Genomic DNA, 19,416 nt, shown 5'->3' on the forward strand with positions numbered 1-19,416 from the left:
CAGCAATGCTACCACTGGCGCAATGCCCAGCACTGTTCTGGTGGTAGGCTGTGCCTTTAGTGTAGACACATGGTTTCAATTCTGCTGCAACATCTGCGTCTTGGTAAACTAGTGGGTCACGAAATATGTAGCAAACCTCAAGTCTTTCCTAAGACTGTTTTAGGGAGAAACACTGTGGCAATGCTGCGCCTTCTACTCGCTGGCAACAGCTTCTGTTTGCTATTTCTGGTCGCAGTGCTAATTAGATATGCTTCCAAGCAAACAGCCACTTGAGAATTTGAAGGGATGAAAACTTAGAAACGGTGAGATGTTTGGTTGTTTTGGTGTTTATGTGTTAAAAAGAACTTAAAAGGTCCCGAGATTACAAATATCAAATAACTTGAAGAACATTCTCCTGCACGATTGTTCTTCTATCGAGTATATTAAAAATTGAAGTGCTACTGTAACTATTATGGCTCCTGTAGGAAATCAATCATTATGACCCCAAGACAGAAGGAGACAACCCCCCCCCCCAAAAAAACAAAAACAAAACAGAAACAGAACAATAGATCCAGTAACTATGTTTCAAAAACAGGCTTAAAGCATGTAGTAAAGGGAAATCTTACCACTTTCTGTTTAGAATTCGGTTTCTGGAGGAGCCACTCGATGTCCAGAGGGCTGGATGACGGGAACTGGTGGTGGCATGGTAAGGTGGCATTGTCCCCAACAACCTTCTTCATCTCTGTCTGGGCACCCACTGACAGCAGGCTGAATAGAACTGAGGGAGAGGAGAGACAAGGAGATGAAGAAACAGGTACTGATACAGGGGCGACAGCTTGATCCAAGCACGAGATGAGACAGATTCTGCAGATAGGCAGCAAACCCGAGCGGATAGAGGAAATTGCTGCAGAAAACGAAAGATATGACCTCGAATCCCATTCTTACTCATACTGCGATACTGTTTATCAAGCCGGAACACTGAAGAGAAACAGAATAGAAATTCTGTTTATAGGGAATAAAGTTTGGCATTGAAGGTCCCAGGGAAGTAGAAGTTAATTGTTATGTTTATAGAATCTCATTAACAGCAGCAGTTTTGGGGAGTTGTGGTCTGATATAGCTCACGGCCACTGTCCTATTAACAGCGAATATAAAGTTCGAAACAGTTTTTAAATTCAACCATACGTCTATCCACAACTGTTGCAACTGTTGCAAATGTGGCATGGAATCCAAAAACTCCCGCAGTATTTTCAGTTAAAAACTTGGGTATGAATGAGTAATAATTATAACGGTGTGCACGAGCAAGCAATGTTAGGAGCCGTCCAGACTGGCAAGGCCAGTGTGTGGGGAACAGCAAGACTAATTTATTGGAGGATGCTGGACAGCCCTGTGGGCTTGAGTAGAATTAGCCAAAGGCGTCAGAAGGGTTTGCTGGAAGCTGAAACTATGGACGGTGTATGTGTGTGGGATTGTTTGAGTCTGGAACTTGTGGTGCATTAGTGAGATATTTGACTCCTTCCACCTGGTAGAGAGAGAGAGAGTATTACTGCAGAGCTCGACTGAGCTTACACACTCAATTGTGATATATATTTTTGGCTCTACTAAATTTAATTGCTGAAAGAGCCAATAGCTATGGGGAACTCTGAGCGTGGAAAATAAAAGTCAGGCTGCTTGGAGAATTCTCGTTGGAAGTGAAATGTGCAGGCAGTGTAAATATTGTTACTTTTTTTTTTTTATTAGCATGCTTTTTTATCAAGTTCTCAGGAACTAATTCTATCCTCCTGCAAGTATTGGATCGATAAACATCATGTGTGGGATACGTGGTGGACAAAAAAACATGTACAGTATACTGACAGGTCTATGTATGCAATGGCGACACTCAGCCCAGAGATACTAACTGACAGAATGCCTTTGTGAGTGGCAGGCACAATCGCAAGCTGTCAAATGTTCAACAGGAGGCCAGTGCACACTGGGCGCCTGTCCACATGTCCATCGGTCCACTCTCATAGGAGCCAACACCCTGCCCTGGATGTGATCTTTGGGCCACTGAAAATGTCAGCTCTGCACTGTGAGACCAATGAGTCAGTGCTGATGCAGGGCTCGGAGGAGTAGAGTCATCTTACAGAAACCCCCTCTCCCCAAAAGAACTTCATCCAATGGGTTTCAGCAGTTCCTCAAGTTTTGTCTCAAGTTCTGTCACTACATTCTGAGTTATGAGTTTTAAATCCAAGCTCCAGGCTGCTCTCTGTCAATCAAGTTCAAAGTTTCTGGTTGGCACACAAGTTGGACATAAAAAGTACTTTGCTGAGCTCCTTCTGCTATGCTGGCCCACCTGCTCTCACCAGTTCAAACCATTAGTCAGCAGAAAAATAAGGGCCACCTCTTCTCACTGAGGAGCTCCTGCACCCTGAAGGTATTCCCTTTTATGACTTTTTAATGTGGTATTTGCAGGGTCATTTGTCTTGTGGACTCCCCATTGATAAAGGTTTTGAATGTCAGAAAAGGGAGAGAGGGCTTTGGTGTATAAAGAACACTTTAGAGAGATAATACTTAGACCATGCTTGCATGCCCAACTGGTTGAATCTAATGGTGCACGTTAATGGTTACTGGTGGTACAGGGGTCTGCTGGGAGACCTGTGCCTGCAGCTTCTAAGGCAAGGCCTCGGTAATCAGTTCCCTCCTGCTCATTATCAGCCCGAAGCTGAACTCACCACTGCGCAGCTGGTCTGATAAGAGGTCCCTGCTTCCTTCCTAACCTCTCACCTCAGTCTTAACTGCTCAATGTTTAAACTGTAAACCCTGTATATGGAAGAGTTTACATGAAAGATAGATAAGATCGGGGAGACTGAAGAAAGCTAACTGTTGTATTTGACTTTCCACTGACTTTTAAGGTGACGTGAGGTTTTGAGAGACATAAATTGTATGTATTTTAACTGAAAAAATGTGCTGTGCCTCTGACAGAAAGAAAATTGTGTTAGTCTTAACCAGAAAGAGATGATAGACACGTCAGAGGGGTGAATTGCTCAGTATATGCTCACTGCTTCCCACTATTCCCCCTCATTCATGGTCTTGCACAGGGGGTTTCGTGCTGTGGAATGAATGACATAGTGCTTCCAAAATAAGCCTGCCTTGATGTGAGTTTGAGCTCACATTTGGATTGGCCTCATTCACCGTGTGCACAGCTGGTCTGATCAGAGTACAAGACCTCATCATTTGCGCAAATATATGCGAAACAACAGAATCCACCTCTGTGGCAACTTTGCACACACACACTATAAAAATTGAGTTTGGCTTTATGACCTTGGGTTTCAATTTGCAGCAAGGTGACCCGGAGTCAGTAAAACTGAACCATATAAGTGCCAGCCGACAGAACATTCTTGGTCACAGTTGTGTGTATGAGTTCTTGTGTTTTCATGAGAATCCACATGGACTTGAGAGAGGCCATCTAAATGAGTGTTGCCAACTTGAAGGGGAGTTAAATGTGGAGAGGGCTTGTGATATGGTATTGGTGCCACATCCCAGGCCACATCCCTCATCCCTCCTTCTCCTCGATTGTGTCATCTTTTCATCGCTCTCTTTGGCTGACTTATGCTTTGTGGCTGGTTTCAATCTTTACCCTCAGAAAGAAAGGAAAGAAGCATATCAGAATTAACTAAAGTGGGAGCAAGAGTGTGTGAGGGGGAAAGATAGACACATCTGACAAAGAGGGCGAGGGAGAGAATGTGAGGCAGGGGTGAAATATGGAGGAACCAATTTCTATGAAAAGGCCCTAGGGGGAGTTGTGCTCCAGTAAATCCGCCTTACAGAGCCCTGCAATCTCATTATAGTGTAGCCAGTGAGACGGACAGACAGACAAACAAGACAGGCCTGGATCTTTCGCATTGCCCCAAAGTCAAGCCCCATATCCCTTCAGTCAGCACATCAGCCCAGCTGGGGCCTTTGCCATGTCCAAAGCTTATGACCTCTGGTACTCATACACAGCATATCAGAAAGGGAGAGAGAAAAATGGGTTGAAGGAGGGGTGGGGGTATGGTGCATTGCCTTATTTTGAGCTCTTTCAGGAGGCTCAGTCACTGGTGTGGCGAAATGATTAAACCACAACAAAGGTGGTCTTAGACACAGGTTAACAAATGCACAAAAGAAAATAAGATCGAAGGCACCTATCTGACAGTTTCCAGTTTTCTGCATTCATGCTGCATTTTCTGCTTGGGATACATGTGCACGCTGCTACATTTTATGGGAAGCATTACCGCTGCTGTGTATGATGTATGCTTTATGTGAACACATGCTCTATCACAGAGAATCAACCACTGCTGCCTGGCCACAAAACAGAGACACAAGGGACTATCTGCTGACAGTAAATCAGTGCCGAAGCACACATACCTGTGATATGAAATACACCAGTGTGAAACACACACACGCACACTCAAGTGACATTTGAGTGACAGTTAGTCTCACTGGAACAAGCAAAAACAATTACCTCAACTCTTTCCTATCCTATGTAAATGCAAATACAATCCATCCATTCTTACTGCTGACATAGAGCTAGTTTTTTTTAGCTGACTTGGGGGCATGCTGAGCTAAGACGAGCACTGGACATGAGGCAATGCTGAAATAACCCACAGCTCAGCATGTTGTTTTACCCCAACCGTAGCATTCTTTTGAGACCTATACTGTCTATTCTACAGCACAACATCGACACAATGCATACAACCAATGTTGAACATGTGTAAGTATAGGTCATTACTTCCCCCATCCTCTTTATTCTTTCATTGGAGCTTAAAAAACAGAAAAAAAGCTTCAGATGTTTCGAAAGATAAGTTGTTACAAAAACCCCAAATAACAAGCCCACATGACTCTTCAGTGAGAATTCTTAATTCGTGCAGCCAGCTCCCTTAAGGGGAACGTCTTTTTAAATGTACCAAGTTATCGCAACCATTAAAACACATGCTTTGCATATGGCTCACAACATTAGTCTCCTTGTAGTTTCAAGGTCCAACTCACGACTGTGTTGCTCCTATGAAAATCAAAAGGGGGCTTTTTTTCCCCCCTGGACTTGAGGCTGGTTCTTTGAAGGGATAAAACCCCATAATCCTTCTCGTGTCACACCCAGCGACCAACACTACCTTCTGCTGACATGGAGCTTTTGTCAGTGACACTTTACAATGAGGTACATAGAGTCGTTTACAAGGAGTGTGTAAGAAGCAATAAGAACTCACTGCTACTCAGCATTGGCCTGCAAACATTTCCTGAATAACTATCCTCCTTCCTTCATTATTACCTAGAAATCAGTTGTTACATTTGTTCTGCGGCTGAAGGTTTCAAAACTTGTTACTAGAGAGATGCGTCAATACTTTCGAACTGTTAGCGGATGGGTAAGATTGCTCTTGATTAGGTAATACTGAGTTAGTCAAAAGTAATCAAAGGGCCAGGCATTGGATAACTAAATATAAGTCAAGCACAGTATGCCAGCCGTTTCTGTGAAGGACACACAGATATATCAGCAACATCGGTATTGTCAGATATTCAGCTTGTTGACTACAATTGGCTTATTGGAAAATGGGATAACATCAGCTGATGGTAGTGGCTGATATTCATCTGGTGTGTCCTGGTTGTGTTGCATGAGTCATCTAAATTAATCTTTGCCTAACATAACATGTCGGGCCTTGTAAGCACTGAAAAAACATTGAATTGGCAATGGTTTACTGGTCTTAACCCCTTAACGCCTATTGGCGTTATATGCTACAAACCGTAGCCGGAGTAACCGTTGACTCCAAATTGACCAGGATGCCTGTTGTTGCAAATTTGCAACATACAAAAAATTCTATTTATTTTTTGTGCAAAAGTGACATTAATAATCTCAGCATTATTTACCATCTACTTAAAGGCTAAAACACACACAAAACATTTTTTTTTATATACAGCTATATAAATTCAGGCGTTAAGGGGTTAAAGCATCCTTTGAGGCAGTAATTGTTTTTTTTACCTTATATTATTAAAGGTTTTGTTCATGCATCCATCTTAAAATAATTAAGCTCACCTGAAGAGAGTGAGATGAGGGACTGAAAAACTTAATTATTCAGGTTTATATTTAATTGTTTCACCAGCAATTAAGGGAAAGTATTCACAAAAACAATTGGTATCTGCAATCAGTCAGATGATTATCTTTAACATTTGTATGGACCCAAAATGTCTCAATCACTGCATTCCACAGTCTCTTTCTGTCTGATATTTCAGTGATTTTCTTTGCTCGCTTGACTGAAAGCAACTTTGTTGCTTTATTTGTGGATGGTGGACAGCTTTGTAAAAAAAAGTTCTGCCCCAGAATTCATTTCAAAATAATTTCAGGTGTTTTTCTTCTTTTTCAGTCAATGACAGGTTGGTAGCATAATTAGCATATTTAATCAATAAATCTCTCGATCTTGTATTTCTGCGGCACGCGCAACGTTGTCAAACATATTGTCCTAATTGAATGGGTCTCTCTGCTGGAACCAAGTGAAATGGCAGCAATTTCGACTTATTTCACTCAATACTCATCAGAAAAATGATAGCTTTAATACTGTTCTTTTTTATGGTTTTCATGTGAGGACGATGTAGAGAGATTAAGATGTTCCACTGGCAGCTTCTGGCCCCCGCGCCATGTCTTGCCCATGTATGCTGTAGAGTCCCTGTGAGTCTGTTGCTTTTGTTGCTTTTGCACGGTGACAGTGGCAATATTTGCTACAGGGAGCAAGCGCTAGACATATGCAGAAGTGTTTGTTCAGTGAATGAGCGATAGCTTTTTTTTTTTCCTGTGGTCCTCCAAAATGCTTGTTTTTCCTGTTGCTGATTATTAAGGGTGTGGTCAGTTTTAGTGGCTGATCTCAGGCTCCAAGATTCATTTTTGTGGGTGGGGTTTTCGTTGGTTTTAAAAAAAAAAGTGTAACGCCAATGGGTCCTGACGTGTAAATATGTGGAGATTAGCTTCCTTTTTTCAATTTTTTTCACCAGTCAAATGAAACATTTAAGAATGACGTCTGGTGTGAAATGTTGAAATGCTCAAACGTGTTGCAACTGATGAGTAGTACATTGTCATGTGCCATGCCGCCTCTTTCTAGTTTCAAAAGTACTCTTATATGTCATGTTAAAAGAATGAACAAACATAAAAGGACATAACGGTTGTATAGACTAGAGTGCTGTTCGTATTTTAAGTTCCATTAAATGTGAGAACCACTATAGGTGAAATAGGTGAATTCATCCTTGAGAGGAAAACAAGGGTGATGGGTAGTTTCTGAGAAATCTGGCAAGAGCATTAATACTTGAGTTTGTGGAGGGAAAAAGGAGGAGGAATCATTTTCACAGTAATCCCTGGAACCTGGAGGGGGAAGCAAAAGGGAAATGAGAAAGAGGACCAATGGGAAAAGAAAAAGGAGACAAAATACCACAGAGGTCTGAATAATGTAAGGCCCTGTGGTAAATGTTCACCTCGTGCTGCTCTTATTGCCTTCATTAGCATCCCTTTCATGGCCTTGTCATTGCTGTCGTGTTGAGTGATAGCAACACTATCCCACTGACATATCCCCAAAATAGATCCAAAATTAGTTTCACAACAAGCACTTTTAATTCCCCAAAAGCATTACGCATTATGCCTGAGCAAAATAAGGAAGCTCGGAAGAGATGGGTAAAAAAAAAAAACTAATTACCCATTCCCTAAGGGAATGAGAGAGGCAGTGAAACCTGCTTACAAGACTCTACGTCTCTTATCAATGCTGAATCTGGTGGCATTACCCACACTCATGGGTGTTGCTGTTCAAAATGCTCTGGCTGCTCGATAAATCTTCTAGTTTTAGCCTGAAACTGTCAATAGAAGCCAAGCCTCTCATCAAGGGCTTTACTTTGGCCTAAAAGCTGAAGTCTCAAATGCAACTTTTTCCACTGTCCTGCACGGCTGAGGCTGCCCGTCTGCCCGCTTTTACCTTCCTTGTACAGTTTTGAATTAGCCTGTTTTCGAATTCAACGTACAGAAGTGTTGCAGGTTGAAAGTAAAATAAAAACCCTGAAACTATACACATCATTGTACGCAGGCTGCCTGTTAACCTTTTCACCCGTAGCTGGCTCTTGTGAAAAAGGAAAAATAAACAAGCGGAAAGAGTGACACCTCAGAAAAGACTTTGGCAAACTCCTGCCTCCTGCACAAAGGCAGCAGTGGTCGTCATTGGCTGAAAGTTTTTCTTTCTTTTCTTAAATTAAAAAACAATTTGTCATTTTGAAAGGACGCTCCCTTTTCAAAATGTTAATCACATCAATGTATCTTACTGACTTCTCAGCCTCAGAAAGCGCACGTGCTGTTAAACCATTTACATTCAGCTTAAAAAAAAAAAACACCATTCGAGACATTTTCCCTCCCTTTAATGCGTTCAGAGGGAACAAGGTCCAAATGTCAAATGGTCTGTTTTGCACCAGATAACACGCGCTTGGACAGTAAACTCTCAATGCAAAAAGGGATCCTCCCACCATCTGGTAAAGCCTAAACAAACCAGTGTGTGGGGATAGTCATTTTGTTCTGCACGACTATTTGGAACTAACACCATTGAAAAGCAGGCAGCAAAAAAGAGAGAGTGTTAACGTTGTGCAGAAACTTCAGTCACCAAGGTGACTGAAGCTGTGTGTATGGGTGTGGGTGTGTGCAAAGGGCAAATCTTCCCTGCAGCACATGCACACAGCTTTGAATAAACCTGCTGTGTCCCACTGAGAACACAATTTAAAGGAGGACAGGAGAGTGTGTCCTTTTGCATATGAAGACATTCACGAAAAATAAAGCTCCGTTCTGAGATGAAACGCTTTTGTTATTGCTGCTGCCACGCTCTTTTTGCCGGAAACTCATTTTGGCTGGCGCAGGTGTAAAACCAAGGGGAAAGCAATTGCTTTCGTCTCAAAGTCACCAAAGTTTTGGGTTATCAAAAGAAAACAATTCAGGAAATTACATTTGCTTTGAAAGAATCTGATTTGGCTTAAGCTCACGAACAACACTTTCTTTTTATTCCTGGACTGAGTATTCTCTGCGTGTTCCGGTATTCAACAGTATTCAACTTCTGTCCCAAGGCTGACATAATTTCGGGATCTAAGAGTCTTTAAGGTGTTTTTGCCGGCAGGTGTGTATGAAAAAAAAGAAAAACGGTCTCTGACGCCTGTGTGAAACGCTACTCATTGCTGAGATCAAACTCTTCTTGACCCTGCATACCTGACAGATGGCGTAGTCAGTGTATTCATTAAAATCTGCAGTGAACAGATTTGATTAACTTAAAGCTTTCCAATTGGGCATACTGTATATAACCAGCTAAGCACTGCTGGAGTCTGGACAGACGGGCTTGCTATGATATAAACAGCTATAAAACCCCCGGTGCACATATAAACAACCTCTTCCTCCTACAGCTTTTCCTGGCACATTAGGTAACTGTGAGCTGAACCGTTCTCTGTTCACAAAATGTTCCTCAATTTCTCCAGTTATTTATGTGGTCTAATCTCAATTTGTAGCTGGCAAGCATGTGAATGAACTCCTCTCACATTGTTGGAGTGGCTGGACATGGGCACTGACCTCAGCGAATCGATACTTAATAAGCTTTTGTGCTGCCAAGTCCATTTTGCTGCAATCTGCAATTTTTATGTCCATTAAGTTGAAAATAGAGCTGACTTGGTGTATGGCCACAGGAAGTAGAATGTATCGTGCTCATCCTGATGATGGATGCTTCACAGTAGTATTAAACTGATGAAAACTTCAAATACTATCCACCTCGTGCGCTATAAAGTACTACACCCTTGGCTTTTATTAAAATGCAATTCAATACCCCAGCGGTGTTTCAAAGAAGCATTTAACAACTCGTGGGAAGATAATAAAAGCCACAGCAGGCTATACAGTTAAGTTTGCAGACACGTGACAAACAAGAGGAATGGGAAGACAACAAGCCCAGAGCGAGAGCTATATTTAGGCACAGCATTAAAGTTTAGCTTCAGAGGCAATGTAAGATAGTTCCAGTCTGGACATGTAAGCATTTCATTTTGTGAGCTCATAGTCAGGAGTGTGAGGGGGTTCTGTACACTTCCCTTATTCGTCTCCACCTTCTCGCCTCTCTGCACACAGAGATTTACTTCCATTATTTAGGTCACTGCGATTATTTGTCACTGTCTAAAGTCCAAGTTCACCTGGGGTCCGATGGCAAAGACTCTCGGGGCAAAGACGCTAATTTACTGCACCGGATCTAAGAAAAGAGCAACTGAATGCAGCAGAGCAGCTCCCATGTTGTACATATCACTGGCTAATTGAAAACAGACGGGACGCTAACTCCCTCTCTCCATCCGCCCATCACTAAATCTCTACGTCACTGTTATGTTAGCGCTGCTGTCAGTCCTATGGTATGCGTCTCACACATCGTCTTACTTGATCAGTTAAGCAGAAAAATAGCAAAGCGGGCAACGCCTCATACACAAATAACAGGCTGATAATATTACAGCCTCTGATGCTGTAGCTGCAAAGGACAAAGAGGTAACCTATCCATCCAAGCCCATGACCGGGAAGGTCATGTCGATGGCTGCCATTTCCCCAGAGGTGAGCAGATGTCACGTCTGTTTTGGCAGCTGTACACTGAAAGGTGTTGTTTGGTGGGGTGGCTGACAGAGCCAGAGTGGTGGCTGTATGATGGCCGGGGAGGTCAACAGGAGCTGCAAGGCTTCCAGGAAAGGCCTCACTTAGGCTCATTTACAAGAGCTAATGGACCAAGCTACCATCTGCCTTTATGATTAGCTAAGCCCATTCATGCAGGACACAAACCCTCTTTTCCTTCTACTCACGCATACGTATGAAATATCCCTACATGTATTGTTGCATTCAGTGGAACAAACTCACACAAAGCAAATCTATGCAACGTGTGCCTTTGGGATGCATCAAATTAAAAGAACAGAATAATAGCATATGGAATGTATGTGGAATGTATTTGAAAGTACCGCAGGATACATGAACTTTTTCAAGGTTGACAAAGAATAGACTGAGCGATGGTCTAAAATGATCCTTTTAGTAATTTCACAATGGCTATACTAAAGCAACTGTCTAATCCAAACTTGAGCAAGTTGCTGTCTGCATTCTGCAGGGTCTGAGCAGTGATACAAACACACACTCCTCCAAACAAATACACATGCCCTTTGTGCTGCTCGGCACCACTTCTTTCCACCCCCATGTCTAGAAAAGGAATGCCCACGCGGCCACATCCGAGGGCGGAGAGAAGATTGAAACCAGATGAATGGAGTTTTGGTACGGCACTCTCACCAGGGCCATATTTCACTCCCCAAAGCCTGATTAAAACGAGGTGCAGAGCTGGCTAAGGAAAGGCAGCTTACTCTAGCTGGGAGAGGGGCATCTGCTTACAGAAATGCCCAGAGCAAGAAGGAAATAGGGTGAAAGGGAAGTCTCAAGAGTGGGCTCACATTATCTCAGTCAAAGTTTCCTTAGCAATTCACAGCCAGTGTCCCAAATGTTCACAGTTAACCTACAGTTTTCATTTAAGATTCGTGGGATTTGAGTCTACTTTGGAACATTGTAGAATTGTATTTTTTTAAGGCTGCCGTGAGTGGTTCTTAAAAACGAAGTTTAAAGTAGGCCACCGGGGTGTGTTAACTAACACTCCAAATGAAATGAGGGCAAACATCAAGAATTGTGGAGCAATGACTATCTCCATCATATCAAAGTAATGGAAGTAAAAAGAAACACACAGATGCATTTTTCTGTCTCATATTCCAACATGTGAATCCACGTTCATAGAAGCATGAACATGTCTTTTTTAGTGAATATAAAAAAGTGGGACCTTCTGTGGTACCAAGAAATCTTTTTACGTGCTTGACTGAAAAATGCTCCTTTCAGAAAACCAGTAAAAGTTGTTCTTGAAAACCTTTATTTTTCCCTTAAGGATCCATGAATCCAACTTTTAGGTGCAGTGCGATTATTAGCAATAAATCCTGAGTTCTTCCAGGAGATGACTAGATGTCTGAAGCATCATGTTTCTGTTTGTGTCTGCAGGCATTACAGTCAAGGTTGAGCAATGTGGTAAACTTGGGATGGGAATTCAGTTGGAAAAAACATGAAAGTTAAACATGCCGGGTTTTGCTCCCTCTGCTGTTTCCAGTTAGCTTGGATGTGCCTTTATAGTAATGGAGGTCATGCTATTGTATGCATATGTAGATATAGAAAAAGGGTGTCATTTGCATTCTTTCTGAGTGAATGTGTAGAGCAAAACAGCAACAGAAGGTGACAGAGAGGGAGTCTGGATACTGTGTCTGTTTTTTCTATGTGGGGAACCTGACACATGTGTGAGTGTGGCTGACTGATTATGGCCTGTTTTCATCGACTGCCTGCATTGGCCTCTCCAGAGATAGCCAGGCAGTGCGGGAGAATTTCGTACTATTTTCCAGTGCCGGCTGCTCTCTCTTTTCTTCCCATGCATCTGGTCGGCCACGCTCGCGACTCAAAGCCGAACATACTCCCCTCTATCCCCTTGACAATTTAGCTATGTTACCACTGAAAGAGTTGTGGCTCGCCTGCCTGCCGCCTGCCTGCCGCCTGCCTGCCACCTGTCTGCCGTCTGCCTGCCGCCTGCCTGCCGCCTGCCTGTGTACATGACTAAATAAAACCTCGCTCATTTCATTTGGCCATAATGTTTAATCTACATTTGCTTGGTCAATGAGAGGTTAATCTCATTACCTTGTGCTAAATAGCATGCCCGGGCATCTTCTGACAAGATGAAGGCTAGACACAAGTTAATTAAAAGAGCAATTAAAAGAAGACATCAAGTCCCACTAACTGTGGTAATATGTTAGCTCCCCTGACACCACTGCACTCATGTTGAATAACACTATCCTACTGTAGTCTGTCACATCCAACAAACCACTTTTCATCACTAACAAAGGAAACCAGTAGTAGCTGAACACTAGATGAACCTACCTTTAGATTAGCTTGTTTTGTGGTTGAACATGTGCTTAAAAGTAACCTTTGGAAGTGACTGTGGTTTACTCAATGAGTCTGCTTTTTAAAGGCAAACCCCTATTAAAAATCTTAATTAACTCCAGCAGGTTGTTTAAAACCTGACATGCAGTTGGGTTAGACTAGACTGTAGAGGGCTTAAATGCCTGCCACCAGTTAGGGCAACATCACAGCAGTTCCTTGTGTTTCAGTCGATTTGAGATGGTAAAAAAACAACAACTAACAAACAACAAAACAAATAAATATATAAAACTGAGAGTTAAGGAAATAAACGGAAAGAAAATTAAGGTTATTGTTAGTAGTTTGTATGATGAACTCCAGCAAAAATGAAAACATCCACGTTTTTTTTTTTTCAATGATATGTGAAGACTGATCATCAATCATCAATTTCAACTTTCAAATCTATTTTTTGTCACTTCAGTATGCGGTATTAGATTAAACACGTATCCAAAGTTGGGCTACGTGATACAAGTAAAGATCCTCATATTGGATTCCATGCAACGTTTTGCTTATATGTAGGCACTGAATGTTGCCATCCTAAACCTGCAGCACCGCTGCTAGCAATAGCCGCTAAAACAGAAAAAGCTATCAGTTTAGCTTTCCTTTTCCTGCTCAATCTTTATTTTGAATAGCTAGACAAATGTTTGTGAATCTTTTTATTTCATCCAAAATTTGCTTCTAGTTCAAAATGGTTTGTTTCTCAATTTTATATCCCAACAAGTCTCAGAAATTGAACATTTTCTGTTGTTACAAATGACGCATTTAAAAAAGTTAGCTTACCTCATGAACATGCAAATGGACAGTCATGTTCACATGAATGAAAGTCAGATGCAAGACAGTTCTAATTCTGATTGTGAACCGTCAAATCCGATCTGTATTTTTTGGGAATTTAATTCAAATTAAACAACGTAGCCGGGAAGTACTGATACTTTAACATCACACAAACTAAATAATATAATATTTGCTGAAATGCCTGACAATGCAAGCTGCAAACTTTTATATTACAACAATTAATTTATGCTTTATCCCTACACAATTTCAGACTATGATGTAGGGTGTACATCATAAAGATTTATGTCACCTGGAAATGTGTAATCTACACTTTTAACAGTTCTCCCTTCACATCATCTCATTTAGGTCCATTTGGCACTTCTTAGCAGACAGAGAAGTGAGGGAACTGGGAAAATAGCCTGCTAGCTGCTTTCCCTGTGGGTACTAGAAGCGAGTATAGCCTCCCTCCAGATGAATCATAAACAAGTCCCTTGGCCTCAATGACTTAATCCCCTGTGACATCACCATGGGGATATAGAGAAAGAGGGAGTGGATGTAAAGGAAAACATGCCCTGTGCTCAACTTTTAAGTGAATCAAACATTACGAGGAATGTGTATGAGGTGTATCGTAGATCTGTTATTGGGTTAAAGCAGTAATTCAACACAGGATAGAATCAGAGGTCAGGCTGGATATTTAGAAGTGCGTCCGTGGGGCTGGACGAAGGGACTATATTTATTTTTTGCTTTGTAGACGTAGCAGGGATTTCATCTCAGTGTCTACCTTAAAGACGCCTACTCCCTCCCCCGTCTTTTTTTCTTCATGTGTGTATTATGCAAATTCATTTACTACAGTCTTTTCATTTTAAATTGGCCGCACTGCTTAAGCTTGGTTAGTCTATAGAACGTACTGTAACAGCTAAAGTTATAATAAACACCATGTTCCTTTTAGGCATCAGAAAGCAAACCCAGGAGGGAGCATTAAATGGATTTATTTAAGGAACCAGAATGGAGATTCTTAGTTTGGGCCAGACATGCTAAGTGTTTTGTCCCTTATGCATCAGCCCCAGTGCAGTGTTTCCTGCCTAATTAAAAAAAAAGAACAAGATGGAGGAGGGGAATGTGGGTTTTAGCAGAGTTTGGAGCAGCCCTGGTGGTTGTATTTTTCTCTAAAAGTTTGGGATATGATTCTCACTTTGCCGGCACTCTGATAGTTGTGCTGATGCAAGCGAGCTTTTGTCTTGAGATTAATGAAAGACGTTTGGCTCTCTGGCATTTTGGATCCCACACAAAGGTTATAAACAGCCTCTGACCAGTGAAAGGTTTATGCGGCGCGCCCCTGAGAGCGTTCTCCTCACTCAGGAAGGCAATTCTTTCATCCTACACTTTCTCTTCCATTTTCACCAACACAACAAATAAATAAGAAAGTGAGGCTTAGCTGTTTTTCAGCTTTGAACCTACATTTTGCAGTATCTCCATTTTACCTACAAGTTACATGTCAGACTTTGAAAATGTTAGCATGTGTTTTTTTTTTTTAGTCCAATATGCTGACAAGAAGCTGGTTAATATGCAATTTGTCAGTGACAAGAGACGACTGAAACAGCACCTGGATCTTGTATGGGTATGCTGGCAGAGCTATTATTATCTTGATTCAGACAACCAGATGGAAATTACAGGTCACATCTGTCTGGTACACGTCAGATGACTTATAAACGTTCTGAAGTAGTCTTAACTCACTGACATTTGTTTTGCAGAAACTCAAAGCAACAGGTTTAAACATCAGTCTGGTTTCTCCGGAAGGTTAAGTTCTGAAAAGCGTCCACACTTATCCTTATCTATTGTAGTGGATCTACTAAAATGTTATACCATGATGCCCTTGAGATAAATTAGAAGATTTTCTCTCAGGGTGCAGTGGATGTGGGCATCAAATTGTACCTGACAATGTTCAGAATGTGCAAAGAACCTTCATGCATGATTAAATCCAAATTGAAAAGAGCAAATCCCACTGGCTATCGTGGTAGTCTTTAAGGTAGAGTGTTGGAAGAAGACAAAGACGGTGTCATGGTATGTGACCCCCCCCCCCCCGCTTTGGAGGAGACATGTGACAAGCCATACACCATCCCGTCACCTGTGCTGAGTTACACTGCACAGGCTCCAAAAAAATGCCTAACTCTTTGAAGCTGCACTCCCATGGGAAATGGAGGAGCCTGACAGCCTAAAGGGAGAGCTACAACCACTAGAAGCTCCACTGCTCCAACCCCCATCGTCATCGATCTTACTTTTCTCTTATCTTTCAGCCGTACACCAGACCCCATAGTGAACCTACACATAACAGTGATTGCCATAAAAGCCCACTATTTTCTCCCCTTGTGTGGTGTCTGCTCAGCCGAGAATACATAATTTCATGTGTCATGCATGGCTGGAGCGATGGCAGGACAATGACAATGTTCTCTGCTGAGTCCACAGGGAAGCAACTGTTCAGACGTCTCAGCCTTGCACCTACATGCCACACGCTGGCACATAGCATCCCCGACAAAAGTCTGTCAAAAGATTTAGAAAGGTTCACCGGCTTAGACCGTGGTGGTGAAGCTGCCTTGTTTAAGGCAAGGCCATGAAAATACTGTAATGGATGATTTCAAAACATTCCATAAGAAGAAAAAGAACCATAGCAGCAACGCTGACTCAATGCTCATAACAATATCCATCTCGAAGATAGAGATGTGCTAAAAGGCATTCTATGTTGTGCAGAATGAGGTGATTTAATTAGCAATTTGACCTTAAACATATGCTTCAAGATATAAGTTTTTCAAACAGCTTGGAGACTGATCTATCTGATTGTATCTTAATCTCAATATATATTAAAGTAACCCCTAAACTGCACTGGTAAATGGCCCAGAATTCAATTATCTAAAAGAACGCACGATTTTATGACTACACTTGAGACAAAATGACTTGATAAAAATTGCTTTTTGCGGCATAGTTCCACTTACAGCAGACGTGTTTATTTATCCCAATGTAGCCAATCAGGGACATTTTATCTCCCCTATTCTTGGTGGATTAGGCACTAATCTGTTCGCTGAGGGGAAAAAGGAAGACAGGGAGCAAAAAAAGCTTTTCTCTATCATCTGCCCTGTATTAATGTTTGTATTAGTGGTGCCTCTCTATGATGCGATGTGACACTTGTGGCTCAGCATGAGCAGCCAGGCTAATAGGGGGGAGGGAAGAAGGTCAGTCAAAGAGAAAGAGGGTTTTGTTCCTGTATAAAATTGTGTGTACATACGACACAAAAAAAAAATCTGGATTCATCTACCTATTCTAAATTAATGGGTAGGTTTGGAGCATAACCTCATCATGACGCATAACCTCAGGAAATGTGCAGATTTGAATAAGATCTGTTTGATTGTTAATGTAGAAGTTAATTTGGTCTGAGAGCAGTGCATTGTGTACTGATTAAGGCTCACTATGCCTTTGTGATAACAAAGAAGACTACCTGTAAGGTTCAATGAGCAGCAAAGTTTAGCTTCGGGCGAGGTGTTTAGGAGCAAATATGTGTCCTCTTTTCTTCCTATATCTTCTAAACAGAGATTGCATATATTATTACCCATTTGACGAGCAACTGACTCCATGTTTCAACCTTAAAACTCCCGTTTGGCACCTATATCCCTCTCTAATGCAAAGGAGGAGGGGATGGAGAAATATCTGCATGAGCCTGAAAGTGAGACTATAACACTAAAATGGGTTAGGGGGTAGGGGGGTGGGGCACACCCACTCTGAATTGCTCATGCATTTTTGTCATTACAGTAACAATGTGCAATTCCCCTTCACCCATATGCACCATACTCCGCTACAAGTTGCACAGCCATGCGTAAAGCTATATGGCAAATGCAAAAAGAGTTAAACACTTGCATCACAAGTGCATAATGTCCTCTGCATTAAAGGTGATTCAGATTCTGATCACGGCTTGAAGGAGTCCGTGTCCCACCCCATCAATCCCCAGGCTGCGCTGTACAGTATGCAGAGGTCATCTCAACTGCTCAAAGCGCAGAGAAAAATGTCTAATGACATTTGAAAGACGGCTCATAGAGTTCCCACTGGCAATTTCCCTACATAGTACCGCATTCTTCACTAAATAACGCAACGTAGTAAAGAACAGTCTTTGGTTGTCTTATGGTTGCTGTAATGTCACCGGGTTTTTAGCAGGAATTAGCTTTAATGTCAGTGTGTCTCACACACTTGAATGTCATTGGCTTTTAATTGGCTCGCTTGCGAAACTGCAGCTTTACTTGTGTCTGGGAGCTACATAAAGTTTCTAGGGTTCCATTGTATACAAACTAATTCCAGTTTGGGGACTGAGCTATGGTGCAGTGGAGCTGATACTCTGCCAAATAGTTAGAGTGTCTGAACATGTGCCATTACAAATGGGCCGATCCCTGTTGTAAATCACCTGCTCTGCTGCTGCATTGTTTCATTACCACCAGGACTCCTCCGTGATGGAGTGTAAAAGAAAGTGCAGAGAAGGGAAGTAAATCCGTGCCAAAGAATTAGTCGTATCGCCACATAGAGAAGCATTCTGCAAGGCCACTGCAGACCTTTACATTATTTTTCTTTTTAACAGTCCATTGCATGTAATAGTGCAGTACAAATGATACTAAATAAGATGTAACTGATCATACAGATCATTGTGCAGTTGACTGGTTAAGCAGCCAAATTAAGAAAAAAATAAATAAATAGCAGTCTGCAGAGGCAAAGAGGCTGCACCCTGGGATTTAGCCTTAGAGTAAAATATTCTGAGGTCAGAGGTCAAACCAGTCACAGCTGCTCTAAAGTCCATGGCCGATGGGCTCTGTGAACACATGGAGACTAATCAGACCTAAGCAGTCACTCTCTTGTTGTCTCTCCTGAACACACACAAACACACACATAGTGTGCACCAGTGATGTTACATGACAAAATCCTTTGATGAGACCTGCAACATCACATCTTTACAAAAATGCCACTTTTATATTCATGTTTGATTAAAAATTACACTAGTACCTGTGTAATGGTTGTCTTTACTTGGGCTAGAAACTTCACAACAGCCTTTGACAACACTGTGGTACAATACAGCAAAATGAGTTCCTCAAGCAGCTATAACAGCAAGATTTTAAGTATTATGGTGGAATGGATCAGTATTCAACAACCAAACTACTTCAATTCATTTGACGAGGTAAATGTGAAACATCTTTGTTTAGTTCGTGTGCTTAAATTAAGGACAAAAGTGCAATATTCTTTCAGCTTCTCTTGTCTTTGGACTATGCTGGGTGGAAATTCAAACCTATGTGTGACTGCTCCTTTCCACACGACAGAAAAATTCAAGACGCGCAATAGCACAAGTGGCTAATGATCTCTGTGGCTCAGGCAAACTGTCAAGCTTTCAAACCTTGTCCGTATTTCACCAGTCACCGTAGTTCCAGTGTCAGTGGTTAGAGTTCTGAAATGCAACAGGAATCTGAGGAGAGAGCCAAATGGGAATGTGTTGTGCAAATGTGGCTGAAATGGAGAAAAAACACTTCATGTGAGGCTTTCACATTCGGGAAACGAAATGAGTTGTTTTTGTATACAGAACCAATGGAAGAACTTGGATCAGATAAACAATGGAGAAAGCTGGATAAACACGAACATGCCTGTGT

At 41.8% G+C, this 19,416-nt stretch overlaps 1 protein-coding gene across 2 annotated transcripts in view; it reads right to left on the reverse strand.

Annotated features, from left to right (window-relative positions):
- Positions 1-19,416, reverse strand: part of clmpb (CXADR like membrane protein b) — a 71,780-nt gene that overhangs the window by 19,375 nt on the left and 32,989 nt on the right. For both annotated transcript variants that reach the window (XM_075473828.1, XM_075473827.1), the window contains one exon: positions 606-757. In XM_075473828.1, the coding sequence (XP_075329943.1) occupies positions 606-757 (152 nt within the window). The remainder of the gene's footprint in view (positions 1-605; positions 758-19,416) is intronic.

Source organism: Odontesthes bonariensis, chromosome 9 (assembly GCF_027942865.1).
Source record: "Odontesthes bonariensis isolate fOdoBon6 chromosome 9, fOdoBon6.hap1, whole genome shotgun sequence".
Classification (NCBI taxonomy): domain Eukaryota; kingdom Metazoa; phylum Chordata; class Actinopteri; order Atheriniformes; family Atherinopsidae; genus Odontesthes; species Odontesthes bonariensis.